The sequence below is a fragment of the Miniopterus schreibersii genome (genome assembly GCF_964146895.1).
Source record: "Miniopterus schreibersii genome assembly, chromosome: 1".
Lineage (NCBI taxonomy): Eukaryota > Metazoa > Chordata > Mammalia > Chiroptera > Miniopteridae > Miniopterus > Miniopterus schreibersii.
This window is the reverse complement of record NC_138101.1, coordinates 143,037,388-143,058,974: the sequence shown is the minus strand read 5'-3', so window position 1 is coordinate 143,058,974 and position 21,587 is coordinate 143,037,388. Positions and strand designations below refer to the sequence as shown.

Sequence of the window (21,587 nt, the reverse complement as noted above, 5' to 3'; positions counted from 1 at the left end):
TAAGATAGAGGAAATGAGGAACAGCAGGTTTGGAAGAAATAAAGTAAATTTGTGAAATTTTAAATTGAAAATTTTGTGTAACGAACAGAGCTCTCTTCACACTCTCTTTTTCATGGTTCTTTTAGATATTACTTATCAAGGAATCTGGATAAAGAGAAAGGTATATGATACGAAAAGTATTCTGATCATACTCACCAGTAATCTCACAATAATTATCTTCTGAATTCTTATTCCTAAAATTTAAAAAGTGTTTAAAAAATCTGTACCCCAAACAATTACCAAGAATCACAACAGTTGAATAATAATGCCAATTGCCTTCTACAATTTATACCCACTAGCAATGAGTAACATATTACCTATATTCTTAACTGATTGGATGAAAAATTATATCTCAATATAGTCTTGTTTGTATTTCTCTTTTGAAGATAGGCATCTTTCCATTTGTTCAAGAGCTACTGGTATTTACTTTTTTATGTATTAATATTATAAGAATAAATTTAATGAAAAAAATCTGAAGATTGGTATTTATTGTTTTATACCAGCTGATGTATTTAAGGATTTATATTTGAACGAGTTATTTCATCGCTTTATTAAAGAATAAGTTGTACAATGCACATACTTATCAAATATAACAGTACATTAAATTCTGCCAAAAATTTGTTTTTTAAATTAATCCTACGTATTACACAAAAGGGACACAAAAATAAAAAACAAAAAGGATATTAATTTAAAAGGCACTTTATTTAATAGAAATAAATAACATTTAAAATATAATTTGAATAACATTTTCCTTACTTACTGTATAAATAGAACATTTTCTCTTGCTTCTGTTTCTAAAAATTTAAAAAAAATTAAAATTTTTCAAGGACACACTGATGAAGCATTAGAAAAACTGCATAAGGACATTAACAATAATAAAAAAACCTGCCCCGCAAGGCTCAAGTTATACTTTTAAAGCAATAAAATAAGCAATAAGCTATATCAATTAGATACCCACAGTAAAATTTTATACAAAACAGACTTAGCTGGAATTACATTAATATATTACCTGCAATTTCTGACTTCCTCACTATTTTCATATGAGATTCTGTCTGGAATACCCTAGAAAAGAGAATAAAGATTAATCAAAATCTGTAATTTTGAATTAGAACACTATGGTATTAGTTTATACTGTTTGTATCTCAACATAATAAAGTCCATATATGACAAACCCACAGCTAACATTATACTCAATGGCGAAAAACTAAAAGCTTTTTCCTTAAGATCAGGAACAAGACAGGGATGTCCACTTTCATGGCTCTTATTGACCACAGTACTAGAAGTCCTAGCCACAGTAATCAGACAGGAAGAAGAAATAAAAGGCATCCAATTGGAAAGGAAGAAGTAAAACTGTCATTGTTTGCAGATGACATGACACTGTATATAGAAAACCCTAAAAAGTCCACCAAAAAAACTACTAGAACTGTTAAAATAAGTATCTAGAAATTGATTTCATTTTTATACACCAATAATAAACTATCAGAAACTAAGAAAACAATACCATTTACAATTGCATCAAAAAAATAAAATGCCTAAAAATAAATTTAACTAAGGAGGTAAAAGACATGTACATGGAAAATTTTGAGATACTGAAGAAAGAAATTAAAGAAGATACAAATAAGTGGAAGCATATACTGTGTTCATGGATAGGAAGAATTAAAATCATTAAAATGTCCATACTACCCAAAGCAATAGAGTCAATGCAATTCCTATCAATATATCAATGGCATACTTCACAAACTATACTACAAGGCCACAGTAATCAAAACAGCATGGTACTGGCAAAAAAAACAGACATATAGATCAATGGACCAGAACAGACAGCCCAAAAATAAACCCATGCCTGTATAGTCGGTTAATATTGGACATAGGAGGCAAGAACATATAATAGGGTAAAGACAGTCTATTCAACAAACTGTGCTGGGAAAATTGGACAGATACATGCAAAAAAAATGAAACCAGACCACTTTCTTACACCATATCTAAGAATAAACTCAAAATGGATTAAAGATTTATATGTAAGACTCAAAAGCATAAAACTCCTAGAAGAAAACATAAGCAATAAAATATCAGACATTTCACTTAGTAATATTTTTTCTGATATATCTCCTTGGGCAAGGGAAATGACAACAACAAAATAAACAAATGGGACAACATCAAACTAAAAAGTTTTGGCACAGCTAAGGAAACCACCAACAAAATGAAAAGATAACCCAATGAATAGAAGAACATATTTGCCAATGATACATCCAAAAGGACTTAATATCCAAAATTTATTTTAAAAATCCATACAACACCAAAAACACAAACAATCCAATTAAAAAATGGCAAAGGGCCTGAATAGACACTTCCCCAAAGAGGACATACAGACGGCCAACAGACATATGAAAAGATGCTCAAAATTAATTATCATCAGAGAAAGGCAAATTGAAACCATAGTGAGATACCACCTCACACTTGTCAGAATGGCTATCATCAATAAATCCACAAACAAGTGTTGGCAAAGATGTGGAGAAAAGGGAACCCTCATGCACTGTTGGGGGGAATGCAGACTGGCGCAGCCACTATGGAAAACAGTATGGAGGTTCCTCAAAAAATTAAAAATGGAACTAACTGCCTTATGACTCAGCAATTCCACTTCTGGGTATATAGACAGAGAAACTCAAAACATTAATTTGAAAAATATATGCAGCCTTATGTTCATTGCAGCGTTATTTACAATAGCCAAGATAAGGAAGCAACCCAAGAGCCCATCAATAGATGAGTGGATATAAAAAAAAAATATCTGTGGTAAGAGTATTACTTGGTCATAAAAAAGAATTTTACCACTTGAGTCAAAATGAATGTACCTCCAGGGTTTTATGCTAAGTGAAATAAGTCAGTCAGAGAAAGACAGATACCACATGATTTTACTTTATATGTGGAATCTAAAGAGCAATATAAACAAATAAAACAGAAATAGACTCATAGAACAGAATGACGACTGCCAGAGGAGATGGGGGTTGGGGGACCGGGTGAAAATGGTGAAGGAATTGAAAAGTACAGATTAATAGTTACAAAATAGTCATAGGGATGTAGAGAACATAGGAAATACAGTCAATACTAGTGTAATAACCATGGTGCCTGCTGCGTACTGGAAATATCAGGGGGAATCCTTTGTAAAGTATACTTTGAGTTCAACTTCCTCTTTGGTACATCAAGTACTATTAATATTTCAAATGCCAAAATTAGTTTACCACATTAAAATCTATTACAGTTTTTTAATGAACTCTGACAGGATCATTATTCTTTTACTCTCAATAACCTAGAAAATTTCATTCAACGAACATTTATTAAGCACTCACTATATGCCTGGTGCTGTATACTAGTCTGACACATAATCTCCTTGACCTCAAGGTGCTTTCACTAGAGCGTTAGAACAGTGATTATAAACATTACTTTACTGACCTTTGTTATTAACAGTTCAGATAAGGTGGCATGGACCCCAGAGGAAGGGATCTCTTTTCATTGTGATGATTAAAGTTTTATGCAGAAGTAGCATTTGATATCTGCCTTGATGAATTTGAGCTTGATGAACTCGATCCAATCTTTGGCTTTTTTTAAAAACATGTTTTTACTGATTTCAGAGAAAGGAAAGGAGAGGGAGAAAGAGAAAGAAACATCAACGATGAGAGAGTCATTGATCAGCTGCCTCCTGCACGCCCCTTACTGGGGATCAAACCTGCAACCTGGGGAATGTGCCCTGAGAAGGAATCAAACTGTGTGACCTTCTGGTTCACAGGCTGACGCTCAACCACTGAGCCATGCCGGCCGGGCTGATCAGTTCATTTTCATTCTGCTAATATTATCATTCACTTTGCAAGCATATTATATGCCAAGCATACTGTGTGCCAAGCACTGTGCTATGTTCTTTATGTGTATTTTTAATGATTATAACAATTACCATGTTGTTTTACAGATGTAGATATTGAGGGTCATAAAGGTTAAGTAACTACCAAGGTCACATAACTGGTAAGTGGCAGAGCCAAAATGCAAACTCAAATCTGTCTGACTTCAAAACCTGCGCTTATAACTACAAAACTGTACTTGAAACAATTTCAAATGATTTACAACAGAACAATCGAAGCCTTTTTATGCAATATGAGCAGCATCAATAGTTGGTCAATTAATCAAAAAATATCTTTAAAAAAAGAAATCATAACTGATCTACATATACCTTAACCATTTTAAAAATTTGGATTTTAATTTGTAAATCTCTTTATACCAATCTGAGGTCTTTACTCCGAGTGTGGATCTACTGGTATAATTTTAGTGTATTTGTAAAGTTTTTAAACACACTTTAAAGCAATATTAACACAGAAACCTTCCAAATTTTTATGACTGATTTCCCTCCCTGTCTTTTGTCTTGTCTCACCCATACCAAATTTGAAAGTAATTTTAAAAAATTAATTCACCTTTATCAACCTTTTCCTAGCCATTCAATATAATTTTCACAGAAATAACTATCTTTGTCTTTGAGCTCATTGTCATTGGTTTATGTAATATTAGATTAAGTTATGCAATTGCAACTTCAACTACATAAACAAGACAGACAGTCCTTGGTAAGCCAGCCAATCAACTCTTGGAATCTAAAGTTTATGGTCATGACAGTGTTCAGTGCACTGTAGGTATCAATCAGTATGCTTTACAAAGGGAATAAAGAATATAGGTTAATTCCAAAAATTCAGTTAGGTGAGAGTTTTAAGAGAGCCAAGTAAGCATTAATAACAGAGCAAATGTGAAAAACACAGAAAGCAGAAAGAAGTACTGTAATACCAATCGGATAGGCCTAGAAAATACATCTAATTTCATAAGTACTAGAGGAAAAAGAAAATACCAACAACATGAAAAACGTAAGAGAAGCCATCATAATGTAATAATTAAGAATATTTGATGTGAAATAGTACAAAGTCTGAGCCCTACCTCTTAATAAGTATGGGAACCTGAGCAAGTTACTTAAGCTAAGCCTCAGTTTCCTTATCCATAAAATGAGATATGGTTGTTAGAATTCAATGAGTAATAAATGCAAATAGTAGCATAGTGCCAGTCGCATTGTAAATATTCAATATTAGTTATTAATAATAAATCAAAATTTAACAATGAGATGTCACCTCACACCTGTCAGAATGGCTACCATCAACAAATCAACAAATGACATGTGCTGGCGAGGATGTGGAGAAGGGGAACCCTAGTACACTGCTGGTGGGAATGCAGACTGGTGCAGCCACTATAGAAAACAGTATGGAGTTTCCTCAAAAAATTAAATATGGAACTGCCATTTTACCCAGTGATTCCACATCTAGGAATATATCCTAAGAAAACCAAAACACCAATTAGAAAGAATCTATGCACCCCTATGTTCATAGCAGTGCAATTTACAATAGCTAAGTAATAGCCCAAGTGCCCATCAGTAAATGAATGGATAAAAAAGCTGTGGTACATTTATATCATGGAATACTATGCACCTGTGAAAAAGAGCAGCACGGATAGAACTGGAGAGTATTATGCTAAGTGAAATAAGTCAGTCAGAGAAAGTCAAGCATTACATGATCTCACACATGTGGAATCTAATGAACAAAATAAACTGATGAACAAAATAGATACAGAGACATAGAACCATGGAACAGTCTGACGAATTTCAAAGGGAAGGCTGGGGGTGGGGGAGTGTGTGGGGGAGAGATTAATCAAAGAACTTATATGCATAACCTATAGACACAAAAAATAGTGTGGAGAAGGCCTGGGGGGACAGGTGGGGGCAGATGCCGGGTAGAGGGGATCAACGGGGGGAGATGGGGGGACATATGTAATACTTTCAACAATAAAGATTAAAAAAAAGTATTTCAAAAGGAAAAAAAACTTAGACATATATAAATCCACTTTCAATTATTTGAGATAGGTAATCTTCCTATATTAAAATGATCATTTCAACATGATTATTGAGAGGACAGAGCTTTTTCTTTTTGAGAAATAATACAAAAGAAAGGTATCTTCGAGCACCTATTGTCAGGTTTTTAAAACCTAAGCAGGAGCCCAAGAGACGTGGCTCAGTGGTTGAGCATCGACCTATGATCCAGGAGATCGAGGTTCGATTCCCCGGTAAGGGCACATGCCCCAGTTGTGGGCCTGATCCCCAGTAAAGGAACATGCAGAAGGCAACCAATCAGCGACTCTCTCATCACTGATGTTTCTCTCTCTCTCTCTCCCTCTTGCTCTCTCTAAAATCAATACTTATTTTTAAAAAAATCTAAGAGGGAAAAAAAGGCTCTTAGAAGTTGCTTCTAGGAAGGAGAAAGAATATTTTTAAAATTAAAAAAAAAAAAAATGATATCTGATCTGTTCCTTCCAACTTTATGAAAAATGTGGACTTGGATTTAAAAATAAAAACAATTTCAAAAATCAGCTTTATTGTTCCATCTTACTCATTAACACCAAAATAAATTCTAGATGGGTTAAATAAAATGAACCTATAAAGAGACCAGAAGAAAATACAGGTGAATTAAAGAAAATAATTTGGCATCTGATATTTTAAACAAATCTGGAAACTCAAAGCAAAAACACGGGCAGATTTGACGATATAAAAATTTAAAACTTTTATACAGGAAAATACCAAATAAGGAAAATTAAAACAGGTAAAAAAAAAAAAAAAAATTGCAATGCAGATGAAAAAGGGCTGATAGCCCTAACAATTAAGAAACTTTAACAAGTCAGAAGAAAAAGACAACATACACATTAAGAAAAATGACCTAGAAACAATGACTAATTCAAAAGTGAGGAGAACCTATAACATCCATATTGTGGTTTCTAAATGCCATTTCCTGTTAAAAGAACTGAGCCACTCCTTGGAGAAATGGGTGATTCCAGGTCTGGGGCAGATAATACATAAGATGAACATGAAAATCTTGTTATACTGTAAAGAAACTATTAAATATTATTGGTGTTATGTTAAAAGGCCAGAAACCAATCTGAAGAGATTCTATTGTTCAAAGATAGAATAACCTGAGTACTAATAAAAATAATAATTACAACTACTGAAACATATTAAATATACTTAAGTTCATGACATAGATACTTAGATATCTAGATAATGATACTAGGGAAAAATACCTCATTAGTCAACTTTGAAGATACTAGAAAATCACTGAAAACTAGTAAGTAAAGGGGGAAAAACACCCCCAAGCATTCAACCTGTCTTTCCTATATGAACCATAATTCAAAGCAAACAAATAGTTTTATGGGAAAACCCTCTCAATAGAAGTGCTATAAATGCAGAAGGAATGACAGAATGAGAATATTGTCAATTAGCAAAAACTCTAAAAACATAATGGATCTAGGCAATGATCATCAATGGCTATTAACATTACAAAAAGATAGGTAACTGAACAATAAGCACAGGACACTACCTATGAAATATTCTTGTCCAAAATATCAAATTTAAGTCAAATCAAGCCTTCTACCTCTAACAACCAATATACAGGAAATCAATTGTAGAGGGACACACTTCACAATGTTATCCCCATGAGGATACAATCAGCAAAATCCAGAATGTGAGACACTCAATGGGACAAAAGGAAGGAGAACCTACAGACTAAGAGACTTAAGAGAGATAGCAACCAAATAGAATGTGTTAACCTTGTTAGGATTCTGAGTCATGCCAATCATGGGGGTAAAAATTGAGACAATCAGAGAAATGTGAACATTGATCAGATATTTGATAAAAAGTATCATGGAATTACTGTTGGCTTTGTTTGTTTTTTGTTAATCCTCACTTGAGGATATTTTTTTTTCCATTGACTTCTAGAGTGGAAGGGAGAGAGGGGAGAGAAACACTGATGCATCTGTCTCTTGGTTGCCTCCCACATGCACCCGAAGGGCTGCAACCCAAGTACTCGCCCTTAACTGGGAATCAAACCCTAGACCTTCGGTTCTCAGGCCAACGCTCTAACCACTGAGCCAAACTGGCCAGGGCTTCCGTTGGCTTTTAAAAGACATATTAATAGCATTATTAATATGTTCTTTAAAAATAGTTTTTTAAAAATATAACTAATGAAATCCATCTGGGATTCATATGAAAACAATTCAGTAGGAGGGGAAAGGGAACTAAGTGGGAGTATAGTTAAACAAGGGTAGCCATAGTTGACAACTGTTGCTGGAAAATGAACACTTGAGTTTTCATGATACTATTTTCTCTACTTTTGTGTTATAATTTTTCATCATGAAATAGAAAAAAAAGGAAGAGCAAATTGGAAATCTTTTTTTCAAACTTCCCAATAACCTTTCTTTATACCTCTACTTCCCTCAGACTTGTCTGTGTAACCCAGACCTTTGCATCATCTTAGTAGTAAAATTTGAAGACTTAGTAGTTTTGTTCCTGACTTTAGAGGGAACATTTTCAGTGTTTTTCTTTTAAGCATAATGCTAAATAACAACCTTTTAAATAATAATTCTCTAATGCTTATCTAACAGAAACATAGACTATTTGAGTCAGCACTAACATATTTAGTTTGACACACAACAAAGCATTACCTGTCATTTAAAATTATTTCTCCTTTCAACTTACTTTATAGTATCTGCAAAGCTGACTCGACGAGAGCTTTTCTTATTTCTCGAAGCATTGGGTTCCTAAGGGCAGAGAATATATGGTATGATTCTTAATGAAACCACTGTGAATTAGGTCTCCAGAGTACTATAGACAGCCCAAGTCTTATTCTGAAATAATTTGAAATTATTAATTTTCATTATTATTGAGTCTCCAAAATATCCCAATGTAGAAACACTTAACAAACATGAATATAATTTTCAATGTGAATGATAATAAGCATACTGACACAAACAACATATATTTAAGGAGGTTACTGTCCCCTTACCTTCTCTCTAAGTCAATGGCTATTTTGCTACCAAGAAGAAGAGTGAGGATAAAGCAAATGATATGTTGCCCGTTATGATAAACTTACTATTTTTAAGATTTAAAAAAAATTTAATTGTAGTAAAATACACATAAATAAAATTTACCATATTAACCATTTTGAAAATTTTATTTTATTGTGGTAAGAGCAATTTACAAGAAATCTACCCTCTTAACAGATTTTTAAAGGTACAATACAATGATAACTATAGGCACAGTGTTGCACAGATCTCTAAAACATATTCATCTTGCATAACTTAAATTTTATACCTGTTTATTAGCCACTCCCTTTTTCCCCTCCTCTCTGCCCCTGGCAACCACTACTCTTCTGCTCTCTGCTTTTATGAGTTTGACTATTTTAGATACCTCATATAAGTGGAATCATACAGTATTTGTCCTTCTGTGTCTGGCTTATTTCACTTAGCACAATGTACTCAAGCATCTTAACCATTTTTAAAAAATATATCTTTATTGATTTCAGAGAGAGGAAGGGAGCGGGAGAGAAAGAGAGAAACATCAATGATGAGAGAATCATCATTGATCGGCTGCCTACTGCACACCCCCAAGTGGGGATCAAGCCCGCAACCCAGGCACGTGCCCTGACTGGGAATCGAATCACGATCTCCTGGATCCTAGGCTGACGCTCAACTGCTAAGCCACACCTGGTCGGCTGTAACCATTTTTAAGTGTACAGTTCAGTAAAGTATGTCTATGTTGTTATGCAACCAATCTCCAGAACTCTTCTCATCTTGCAAAGCTGAAAGTCTATATCCATCAAACAACTTCCCTTTCCCCCCAACCTTTCCGTAACAACCATTCTATTTTCTGTCTCTATGAATTTCACTACTCTAGGTACTTCATAAGTGGAATCATAATTTTTTTTTTCTTTTGTGCCTGGTTTATTTCACTTAGCATAATTGTTTCAAGGTTCATCCATACTAAAGATTTTTTATTTTTTAAATATATCTTTATTGATTTCAGAGAGAGGAAAGGCGAGGGAGAGAGACAGAAACATCAATGATGAGAGTCATTGATCGAGCCCACAACCAGGGCATGTGCCCTGACCGGGAATCGAACCCTGATCGCTTGGATCCTAGGTCGATGCTCAACCGCTGAGCCACACCCGGCCGGGCCATACTAAAGATTTTTTAATTGATTTTTTTTTTTTTTTTTAAGAGAGGGAGAGACACAAACATTGATGTGATCAGCTACCTCCTGCATGCCCCCTACCGGAGACCAAACCTGAAACCTAGACATATGACCTGATGGGGAATTGAACCGGCAACCCTTCAGTGCACAGGACAATGCCCAACCAAGTGAGTCACACCAGCCAGGACCAGAACGCCCTTATTTTTTAAGGCTGAATAATATTCCATTGATACCACATTGTTTACCCATTCATCAGTCAATGGACACTGGGTTGCTCCATTCCTCTGACTACTGTGAAATGTGATGCCATGAACAGGGGTGTACATCTCTTCAAGATCCTTCTTTCAATTCTTTTGAGTATATACCCAGAAGTGGAATTGCTGGATCATATGGTAATTCTATTTTAATTTTTTGAGGAAGTGCCATATTGTTTTCCACAGCAGCTCTACCATTTCACATTCCCACAAGGTACAAAGGTTCCAATTACTCCACATCCAAGCCAACACTTCTTATTTTCTGTTTTTTTGATGGTAGTCATTTTAACAGGTATGAGATGACATCTCATTGTGGTTATAATTTGCATTTCACTAATGATTAGTGATGTTGAGCATCTTTCATTATAATACACAGTTTTTATTTTTCCTCATACTCCTTACCAAGAGCTAACATTTTTACTCACATAGATACTAAACACAAAAAGCAAGACGAAGAAACAAACAAAATCCACAGAGAATTTTACTATGTTAATTCTGAATACCTGAACATAAGTCTTATTATAACAAAGAATCAGGAATGTTCATCCTGACAGATACTACAGGTGACCTCGAGCTTAACACCTTGCTGACCAGCTATTTTGAGCCAGAACTTGCCCATGTGGCCAGCTACTTTTCTATCCTGACCGGTCAGCAAGGTGTTTACAATTATTTAAATTAATGTAAGTGCAGACACAAGTTATCTCGTGACCAGTAAGCAATGTTTGGACATGGAAATGCATGTATACTCGTGACCAGTCAGCAAGGTGTATGACAATAATACTAACACAGGAAATAATGGTACTAAAAGAGACTAATACATTGTTTTCTTTTTTCTACAACTTTAATATGTTTTTTATGCTAGAAAGGCTTTCTTTACAGATAAAGTGAAATATTCAGCATGAAAAAAAGGGTATGTAAGACAAGCAACTTATCACCTAAGTCAGTTCCCTCAGAAATGATCTTCAAAATGCAAACTCCACTTTCTTCAGTATTCTTAGAAGGCATGGTGGATCTGGGCAGCATGGCTTACACAGACTAGGTCTAGTCCTCTAAAGGTACTTATATCTACTTTTTTCTTGACCTGCTGTAGTCTCTGTAAACTAACTTTGACTAGTTCTATCAGGAGAGACAGGAAGGGAAACTGCTAGACTATTTCAAGTCTTCAGTGGCTGGGGCTTTCTACTGCTCTTCAACAGTATTTTCAGATCCAAATACTAGCATATTTCTTACTAAAAAAGAAAAACAAATTTGTGTGGTATATTAGAAATTAGTAGATTAGAGCTCTAATTTGAAGTCTGCCACAAACTAGGTGTGTGGGCTTAGACAAAACATTTAACCTCTCTGGACATCATATTTCTCATCTATAAAATGTAAAAACCAGATTCAAGATTACTGGTGATAATACTCTAGTTTCTCTTTAGATTGCATAAATCTTTCACCTTTCACTGAGGATTTCTGTGGAGAGGAACAACAACCACCACCAAAAGATTACTGGTGAGGTCCTGTTGATTCTAAAGCTCTATAAGTCTATAAATCTGTCACTTAATCATTCAAAGTTCATTAAAAAGATTTTTTTTGCCCTGGTTGGTGTGGTTCAGTGGTTGGAGCGTTGGCCCGAACACCCAAGGATTGTTCCAAGGGGTTTCTAAGGGTTGTGGGTTCAATTCTCGGTCAAGGGTTCATACCTGGGTTGTAGGTTCAATCCCCGGCCCTGGTCAGGGAGGGTGCAGGAGGCAACCAATCGATGTCTCTTTCTCACATCAATATTTCTCTCTCCCTCCCTCTCCTCCCTTCCACTCTCTCTTAAAAAAAAAAAAAAATCATTGGAGAAAATATCCTTGGGTGAGCCTTAACCAAAATAACAAAACACAAAAAAACCAAAACATTTTTTTAACGAGGGGTCAGGGAGAGGTAGGAGAGGGTAAAAGGGGTATAAATGGTGATGGAAGGAAACCTAACTTGGGGTGGTGAACACACAATACGATACACAGATGATGTATTATAGAATTGTACCCCTTGGAAACCTATATAATTTTATTTTTGTCACCACAATAAATTCAATAAAAAATAAAATGAATAAATAAAAACACATTTTTAAAAAATACACACATTCTAGATCCTGTGCTGATAGAAAAACAGTGGTAAAGAAAATACAGTCCTACTGTACTAGGAATTAATGGTGAAACACATTCAAACAAAAAATTCATACAAATGTAAAACTCAAAATGAGTGGTATGAAAGAAAACTACATAAAAAAACTAATTTAGCCTGAGAATCAGGAAAGATTTCTTTGAGACAGTACATTTAAGTAGAAACCTGAAGTATTAGTAGTCAGATGAAGAGTTGGGTAGAGGAGAAGCACTCTAGACACAATGCAGAAAAAGTTTGATGTATTTGAGAAATAGAAAGATTAGACATCAACAAAATAAAAAGACAACCTACCGAATGGAAGGAACATATTTGCCAATGATACTAAGAGGTTACTATCCAAAATTTGTAAAGAACTCATACAACTCAACACCAAAAAATCAAATAATCCAATTTAAAAATGGGCAAAGGACCTGAGTAGACACTTCTCCAAAGAGGGCATACAGATGACCAATAGATATATGAAAAGATGCTCAAAATCACTAATCATCAGAGAAAGGCAAATTAAAACCACAATGAAACATCACCTCACACACCTGTTGGAACGGCTATCATCAATAAATCCACAAACAAGCGTTGGCAAGGGTGTAGAGAAAAGGGAACCCTAATGTACTATTGGTGGGAATACACATTGGTGCAGCCACTATGGAAAAAAGTATGGAGGTTCCTCAAAAAATTAAAAATGGAATTGCCTTATGATCCAGCAATTCTACTTCTGGGTATATATCCAAAGAAATCCAAAACACTAATTTGAAAGAATGTATGCACCACTATGTTCACTGTAGCATTATTTACAATAGCCAAGATATGGGAGCAACCCAAAAGCCCATCAGTAGATGAGTGTATAAAAAAGCTGTGACACATATATACAACGGAATATTACCCAGCCATAAAAAAGAATAAAATCTTAACATTTGCAACAGTAGGGATGAACCTAGAGGCTATTATGCTAAGTGAAATAAGTCAAACTGAGAAAGACAAATATCATATAATTTCGCTTATATGTGGAATCTAAAGAACAAAATAAACAAAACAAAAACAGACTCACAGATACAGAGAATAGAGTGATGGTTGCCAGGGGATGGGGGTTGAGGAACTGGGTGAAATAGATGAAGGGATTAAGAAGTACTAATTGACAGTTACAAAACAGTCACAGGGATGTAAAGTACAGCTTAAGGAATACAGTTAATAACACTGTAATAGCTATGTATGGTGCCAGGTTGGCACTGAAAATATCAGGGGGAACACCCTGTGAACTTTATGATTGTCAAACCACTGTGCTGTACACATAAAACTAAATAAAAAATAATATTGAATGTAAACTGTAATAAATTTTAAAAAAAGAAAAAATGGGAAAGTAAAAAAAAAAGAAAGATTAAGGAGACCAAAGTAGAATGAGCACTCAGAGTTATATGTTCTCCAAAACTATTTGCATTGCATCAATCAACAAAATGTACTAAAAGCCATTATGTATCAGGCACAATAAATTTAAAAAACACATGATGAAGTTCCTGCCTTTAGGGAGCTCTCAATTTAGAAAGGACATTAATAACAATTACAATAGAAGGTGTAGAGGATGATTTTTCTGAGACAAGTGATTCCAAAGCTGAGTCTTGAAAGACAAATAGGAATTACCAAATAAAGAGGGCTACAGATGTATGACAAAGTATGATAAAATATTAATTGTAGAATCTAGGTGATGATTATATGAGCATTCACTATAAAATTCTACTTTCAGTATGTTTAAATAAAATGTTGGGATAAAAAAGAAGAATGAAGAACTAGCCATCTAGGCAGAGGAAACATCATATGTAAATACTTGCAGGTTTCAAAGTTCATGTCTTAGTTGGGGAATAGTAAGCAATTCCAAATGGTAAGATATATGTGTGAGAGTGGCAAAAAAGAAGGCTGCAAAGTAAATAGGGGTTAAAAAATCATGAGTGCCAGCTTACTCAAGTGTTTGGATTTTAACCTGAAGGCCATGGGATGCTTACTTATTCCTATCCAATTGAGAATCATTTATGATGTTCTCTCTTCATATCGCTAACAAAGTTCCTAACTATTAACAATATTACTGAAAATAGTCATCTATAAAGCATTTGCACTAGAAACTTACCTGAATTATTTCATTCCCATCTCTGAGGTCCCGCAGAGGACTCCTTGGGGGTTTCAAAATCTAGAAGAGAATTATTGAAGAAAATCCAGCATATCTATTAATAATCAGTTCATTTCAAGTTATACCATGAATAGAAAGGTAGAGATGCTAAAATTCCTGTAAAAACCTCTCAAATTCCTCAAATTCATACTGTTCCATACTATGATTTGTGGTTCGTTTAAATATTTGGTATCTATTCCCCTCTCCCTCCCTGCCCACCTTCCCCAATTATTTTCCCAAATCTGATCTCATGTGGTCTGGGTGAAGTTCCATCTGAATCTAGGGTACAGCATGTAGCCCTGGTTTAGAACAATCTGCACATGATATTCTCTCAGCAATAGTGATTGGTTCAGGAATGAGGACTTGACCTTTATTGAGATAATCAAGCCAAACGATTCAATTCTGAGTTGATTGTTTTTTTATCTTGAGGATACAGACACTGTTTTTCCATGTAGGACTTGAATCTGGAAGTAGTAAGCATGGAGAGCCTGTCTAATAATGGAGATTGCCCAAAGAAAGCAGCCAGAGTAGAAAAAGTGAAAGGAAATTCTAGTATTGATGATATTGTTGGAATCCCTGGTCAGTACGTCATGTTTAAAGTCATTCTATCTTTGGATTTTTCAATTTCATAACCAAATAAATTTTGAGCTCAGATCAGTTGAAGTTGGATATTTTTGTGTCTTGCTACAGCTTTGTACACCAGTTTAAATACACACACACACACACACACACACACACACATATATGTTGTTTTTTTAAAGTGCAATTTACTGATATTTAGAGAGAGAGGGAGAGAAAGATAGAAACACCGATATGAGAGCACAACATCGATGGGTTGCCTCCTGCATGCTCCCTACCAGGGATAGAGCCCAAAACCTGGGCATGTGCCCTTGACTGGCAATTGAACCAGCAACCTCCTAGTGCATGGAACAATGCTCAACCAACTGAGCCACACCGGCTGGGCAGTTTAAATACAGTGGTACCTCGGTTTTCGAACGTCTCTGTTGTCTAACATTTCGGTTTATGAATGCCGTAAACCCGGAAGTAAATGCTTCGGTTTTGGAACACACCTCAGAAGTTGAATATGCCACACAGCTTCTGCTGAGTGCAAGATCCTGAGGCCTATCTGTAGGCTGCTGAGTCTCTGTTTTCCGTTTCAGAACTCCAATGGTCTTCTGGAACGGACAACATTCGAAAACCGAGGTACCACTGTATATTTTTAAACAGCTATATTAAAGTATCATTTACATAGCATTCAATTTCTAAAATTACCATGAAATAAAATAAAAATTTTAATATATTTATAGAATTGTGTAATCAGATTAAATATGAATCTTTATCCAGAGAGCAACAGAAGACAGTAGGGGTGGGATGATGATGCCATAGTCAAAACTACTGTTGTATATAGTCATCATTCAAAAAACGTAAACAATTAACTTAAATAAGCGTTTCTTACTGAGGAATGTCGTCTTCTAACAGGTTTCTCTATATTGTCACTGAAAAAGAAAAAAAATTTACTTATACACTGAAAAAAGACTGAATTTTCAAAAGCCCACAGTATCCTTTACATGCTTTTAAACTGGCCATCACTTTCACTTAGCAAAATTTATAACACTTTAAATTCAATATTTACCAAATCAGTGTTTTAAAATACATATTGTATACTACAATACTCTCTCTTAAAACACAGTACAACATAATTTAAAATATTTACAGAGATACAATTATAAGATAAATGGACTATAAATCAAGAGACTCTAACTCTGGTTTTTATTAGTACAGGTTTTGAAAATTCAAATGCCTGTAGAGGCTAAACACATACTTTAGTAAGTGCAAGAAAAATAGGTGGGGTGGGGACCATAATGGAGAGTTCCTAACTGGTCTAAAGGTCATAGACATTGCTGCGCTCAGGTTAATTGTTGCCAAGCATAAATATAAGCCGTCTAGCCACAGCTGATTTTTCAAGAGAAGCTGAAAATCTAATTGTTATATGAAATCTTGAAATTTTGGAATTTTGCAACTAATTCAAAAATTTAAAAACACTGCTTAGGAAAAAAAATTCTATCTCTGATTGCAAACAGGCCACCAGTTTGTGATGCCAACTTTAGACAAATCATTTCATTTCCTTGTTCCTCAATTTTCTCAACCTTAAATTGAAGAGATGAGACGTGGTCTCTCAAGCCTCTCTGTTTTGACTCTGGATGAATTTATATAAAAATATGGCAAGGAAAACCTATTGATAACTTCTGAAATCTTTTTCCATTCTCTTCCAGGGAAAAGAAGTAAATGTTATAAAGTCAATAGGTCTTACTAGTTGAAGACGTATCTTTTCTCTGATAAAGTTCAACATTTTTAGAGGCATTGCATGAACTTACTTTTCTTCATTAGTTTCTGAAGACATCCCATCCATTTTTGAAGAAAACCTGTTCTGTAATAAACACACAATATTAGAAAAGGTGAGAAAGAAAGAAGAGAAAGTACAATCCATAGAGCTTAAGAGCAGAATTTTTACTTCACTATTACTTTCTGGGGAAAGACAAAAAAAAAAAAAAAAGGAAGGAAGGAAAGCTACATTACAGGGCCATAAGATAAGAAATTTTGAGGAGTTTAAACTACGTACTACTCTATTATAATCAATACTCCTGGAAAATTCTCATATTTAAGATAAAATCAGTGACTAACTCTGAATGGGATAATATAGACTTTAGTGCTTCAAATAAGTTTGCCCTAGTTTATGGATACATAATAATTCAATTCCAAAATACAGTCAATTAGGTATCAAAACAGTGTTGTTTTTTAAGTTTTTAAAAATATATGTATCTTTATTGATTTGAGAGAGAGGGAGAGAGAGAGATTGAAACATCAATGATGGGAGAGTCATTGATCGGATGCCTCCTGCACACCCCTACTGGGGATCCAGCCCCGCAACCTGGGCATGTGCCCTAACCAGGAACTGAACCTTGATCTCCTGGATCATAGGTTGATGCTCAACCGCTGAGCCATGCTGGCTGGGCTCAAAACAGTGGTTTTGCATAATATGTGTATTTATCTTAAGAAAATATAACTATAAGTACTCAGCAAAACTATTTTAAGACACGAAAATAACATTTTAAATAGTGCAGCTGATTACACTTACTATTCCACTCAATGAGTGATTGTCTTGGAAAAAGTGTGAAATAAGACATAACCTAAGGTTTCCTCAATTGGTCCTATCTACCCATTACTATAAGAGATTTTTACTTTATGCATTAACTTTTGAACTTCATCCCTGGGTAAGAAAAAATTCCATTTCAAAAAAAAAAGAATACTAGAGGTTTGACTCAACAATATTAGCATATATATCACAACACTAAATGAATACCATATACTCAAATGATTAGAATCAATGTTATTTTTAGCAATAAGTAAAAACCCAATTATTTAAAAGATATCCTATTTTAGATGCTTTCACCATATGTAACAAAAAACAAATGAGGAAATAATTCTTTATGATGCATCTGAAATTCAAGCTGAAATAAAAGTGTTTATTTTTTACTTTTTTAGACAGAGTGGAGGGTGGGGAGAGAGAAAGGGAGAGAAAGAAAGAGAGAGAGAGAGAAACAACGATGTGAGAGAGACACATGGATTGGTTGCTTCCCAAATGTCCCCTGACCAGAGATTGAACCTGCAACCCAGATACATGCCCGTGACTGGGAACTGAACCCAAGACCCTTTGGTTCGAGGGCAAAGCTCTAACCACTGAGTCACACTGGCCAGGGCAAAAGTCTGTTTGTTTGTTTATTTATTTATTTATTTTTAATCCTCACCTGAGAATATTTTTTCCATTGCTTTTCAGAGAGAGTGGGGGGGGGGGAGAGAGAAAGAGAAAAACATTGATGTGAGAGAAACACATCAATTGGTTGCCTCCCACACACACCCCAACCAGGGCCAGGGTTTGAGCCTGCAACTGAGATACATGTCCTTGGCTGGAATCCAAAAGTCTGCAGGCCGACCCTCAAACCACAAGCCAAATCAGCCAGGGCTGTTTATTTTTAAAATCAATTTATTCAATCAGCTATCCATAAAGATAAGATGATGGGCACCTTCTAGGATTTTATCTCTGACCCTCTCCCTTTTGTTCTCTATTACTTTCTCAGTTTGCTCATCCATTCTTCTAGTTTCACTTACTTCCTGTTCACAGGTAAAACCCATATCTACTTAAAGTAATATTTTTAAATTTTAGCTTTTTGTACATAATATAAGAAGTTGATTTTACAAAATTAGTTTTTTTAAAGCATCTTCAATTTCCTCATTCCCAAAAGCAACTACTTTCACTATTTTAAGTTAATTATTTTGTATTTTAAAAAAGCTCTTTCCTTGCAACCACCTCCATCTAACACATAAAAACACCAACCCTACCCCACCACACCCAGATAAATACAGTACAAGAAAGAAAAGATTACATGCCAATTTCACTACCATAAATATAAAAATCCTAAATAAATAGCAAAAAGGAGCCAGCTATTTGTAAAAAGGATATATCGTGGTCATGTTGGTTTTATTCCAAAAATGCAAAATTGGTTAAACATTAGAAAATTAATTTTATAATTAATCACACTAACAGATTAAAATGAAAAAATCATAAAGTCACCTTAACCAATAAAAAAAAGTTTGATGAACTTTAACATCCTTTTGTGTTTAAAACAAAAGAAAAGAAAAACTTAGCAAACTATGAATAGAAAGTAAATCCCTTAATCTAATAAACAATGTCTATTTTAAAAAACAATAGCAAACATCAACTTAATGGTGAAACTCTAAAAATGTTCCCTTTGAGACCAAACAAGTATGCCCTGGCAGGTGTGACTCAGTTGGTTAGAGCATCATCCAGTACACCAAATGGTGGCAGGTTCGAATCCCGATCAGGGCACATACTTAGACTGCAGGATTGATGTTTCTCCCTCCCTCCCTCCCTGCCTCCCTCCCTCCCATCCTCTCTCTAAGATCAATAAAAGAGAGATCAAAGAAGTATGACAACCATTTCCACTTCTTATCCACCATCAAGTCTTAATAGTTCTATTTCCAATATATATCCCAAATCCATTCACTTCTCTTTAGTATTACCACCATAGTTCAAGCTACCATTATCTCTCATGTACAATATTGCAATATCTACCTCACTGGTATCCGTGCTTTCACTCTTATCCCCCTCTAATCCTTTTTCCTCATACTAGGCAGCTATCTTCCCCTACTTAAAACCCTTCAGTGGCTTCCCATCATATCAAGATAAACTCTTTACCAGGACCTACCAAAGCTCTATAAGATCTGGTCCCTGTCTGCCTCTCAGACTTCATACTGCATCTCATACCACTGTCTTCCTCACTCACTAAGCTAGCCACACTAGCATTTCTATTCTTGCACACATAAAGCTCTTTCCTGAGTCACTGAATTTATATTTGATATTCTCTCTTGGCAAGAAAGACAAGAAAAGCACTCTTTGTAACACTGTGTATGTCTCCTTTGTAGCATTACCACACTGTAATTTAAAACTCTGTTATGTGCCCGGCCGGGTGTGGCTCAGCGGTTGAGCATCTACCTAGGATCCAGGAGATCCGGCTTCAATTCCCAGTCAGGGCACATGTCCAGGTTGTGGGCTCGATCCCCAGTTGGAGGCATGTTTCTATCTCTCTCCCTCTCTCTGAAATAAAAAAAGATATATTTTTTTTTAAAAAAGTCTGTTTCGTAAATTAATTATTTCTGTTATCTCCCCAAACTACACTTGCCCTAACAGTAAACTATGAGAATAGGGCTGGTGTCTCTTATGTTCACTATTAATAGTCTGAGAACCTAGCACAGTATTAATTTGCTGAATGAGTTATTAAAAAACAATTCTTTAAAATTACCTTTATGACCACTGACTTGCATATTTTTTCTCCTTTTGGGAATATTTTAAACTTCAGTGACATATTCAAATTCACAGATAATAATATTAAATACTATCAAATCAGAATCACCTAAACATCTTCACTGTTTGAAACTATCATTGAGCATCATTCCTGTCAAATCTATAGACTAACTGGCACTTAATTAAGTGATAAGATTTAAAAATTATTAAAGTCTCCCTTTTAAAATATTCTTTTTATCACATAACTGTAAGTTCCAGCTTCAACAGAAATAGGAGGCCCTAGATTCCCATATTAAGCCTCATTTATAAAATGTGCGGTTATGGTTGAACTCTTGATCACTGCCACATTAGTTGATTATTGATTGGTTCCAAAACTGGACCTGGAAAGCAGGGGTGCTACAGCATACTTACAGAGGTGTACTGAGATATTTTAAAGTTTGTGAGAAATTGCAGTTCTCAACATGTCACACACTGTGTGAACTACTAGCTCAAAATAGTACCCATTCAAATTACATTAGTTTTGATAACATATTATTTCAAAGCTGGGTCTTTGGCAGATGCTGTGATACAAAGCAGTTCTTTTCATCAACGTGGTATAAGAAATGAGGGAGGCAGTGTCCAATCTGATTCCAAGATTTGAGAAGTTGTGCAGTGTTCAACAGGCACACATATTTAATTAATAAATAATTGTGATTATTAAGAATAAAATTAAAATATATTTTCCTTCAATGTATGCATATTATTATGTTTTTCAAATGGCTACTACGTAGTTAGGACATACATTTGTTTCAACTTAATAACAAGTTGTGTGTCTTTTTTAATCCTCACCGGAGTATATATTTTTTTCCATTGCTTTTCTTTTTTTTTTTCTTTCTTTTTTTTTTAAAGTTTGTGGGTTTTTTTTGTATATATCTTTATTGATTTCAGAGAGAGGAAAAGAGAGGAAGAGAGAGAGAGACAGAAACATCAATGATGAGAGAGTCATTGTTTGGCTGCAGCCCGCAACCCAGGCATGTGCCC

At 34.8% G+C, this 21,587-nt stretch overlaps 1 protein-coding gene across 1 annotated transcript in view; it reads right to left on the bottom strand.

Moving 5' to 3' along the window:
- KNL1 (kinetochore scaffold 1) overlaps positions 1-21,587 on the bottom strand; it is a 55,176-nt gene that overhangs the window by 31,255 nt on the left and 2,334 nt on the right. Inside the window, exons 2-8 of the mRNA XM_081127862.1 lie at positions 17,062-17,114; positions 16,143-16,182; positions 14,648-14,707; positions 8,636-8,697; positions 1,049-1,101; positions 800-833; positions 196-233 (exon numbers count right to left, since the gene is read on the bottom strand). Coding sequence (XP_080983988.1) covers positions 196-233; positions 800-833; positions 1,049-1,101; positions 8,636-8,697; positions 14,648-14,707; positions 16,143-16,182; positions 17,062-17,096 — 322 coding nt within the window. The 5' untranslated portion in view covers positions 17,097-17,114. The remainder of the gene's footprint in view (positions 1-195; positions 234-799; positions 834-1,048; positions 1,102-8,635; positions 8,698-14,647; positions 14,708-16,142; positions 16,183-17,061; positions 17,115-21,587) is intronic.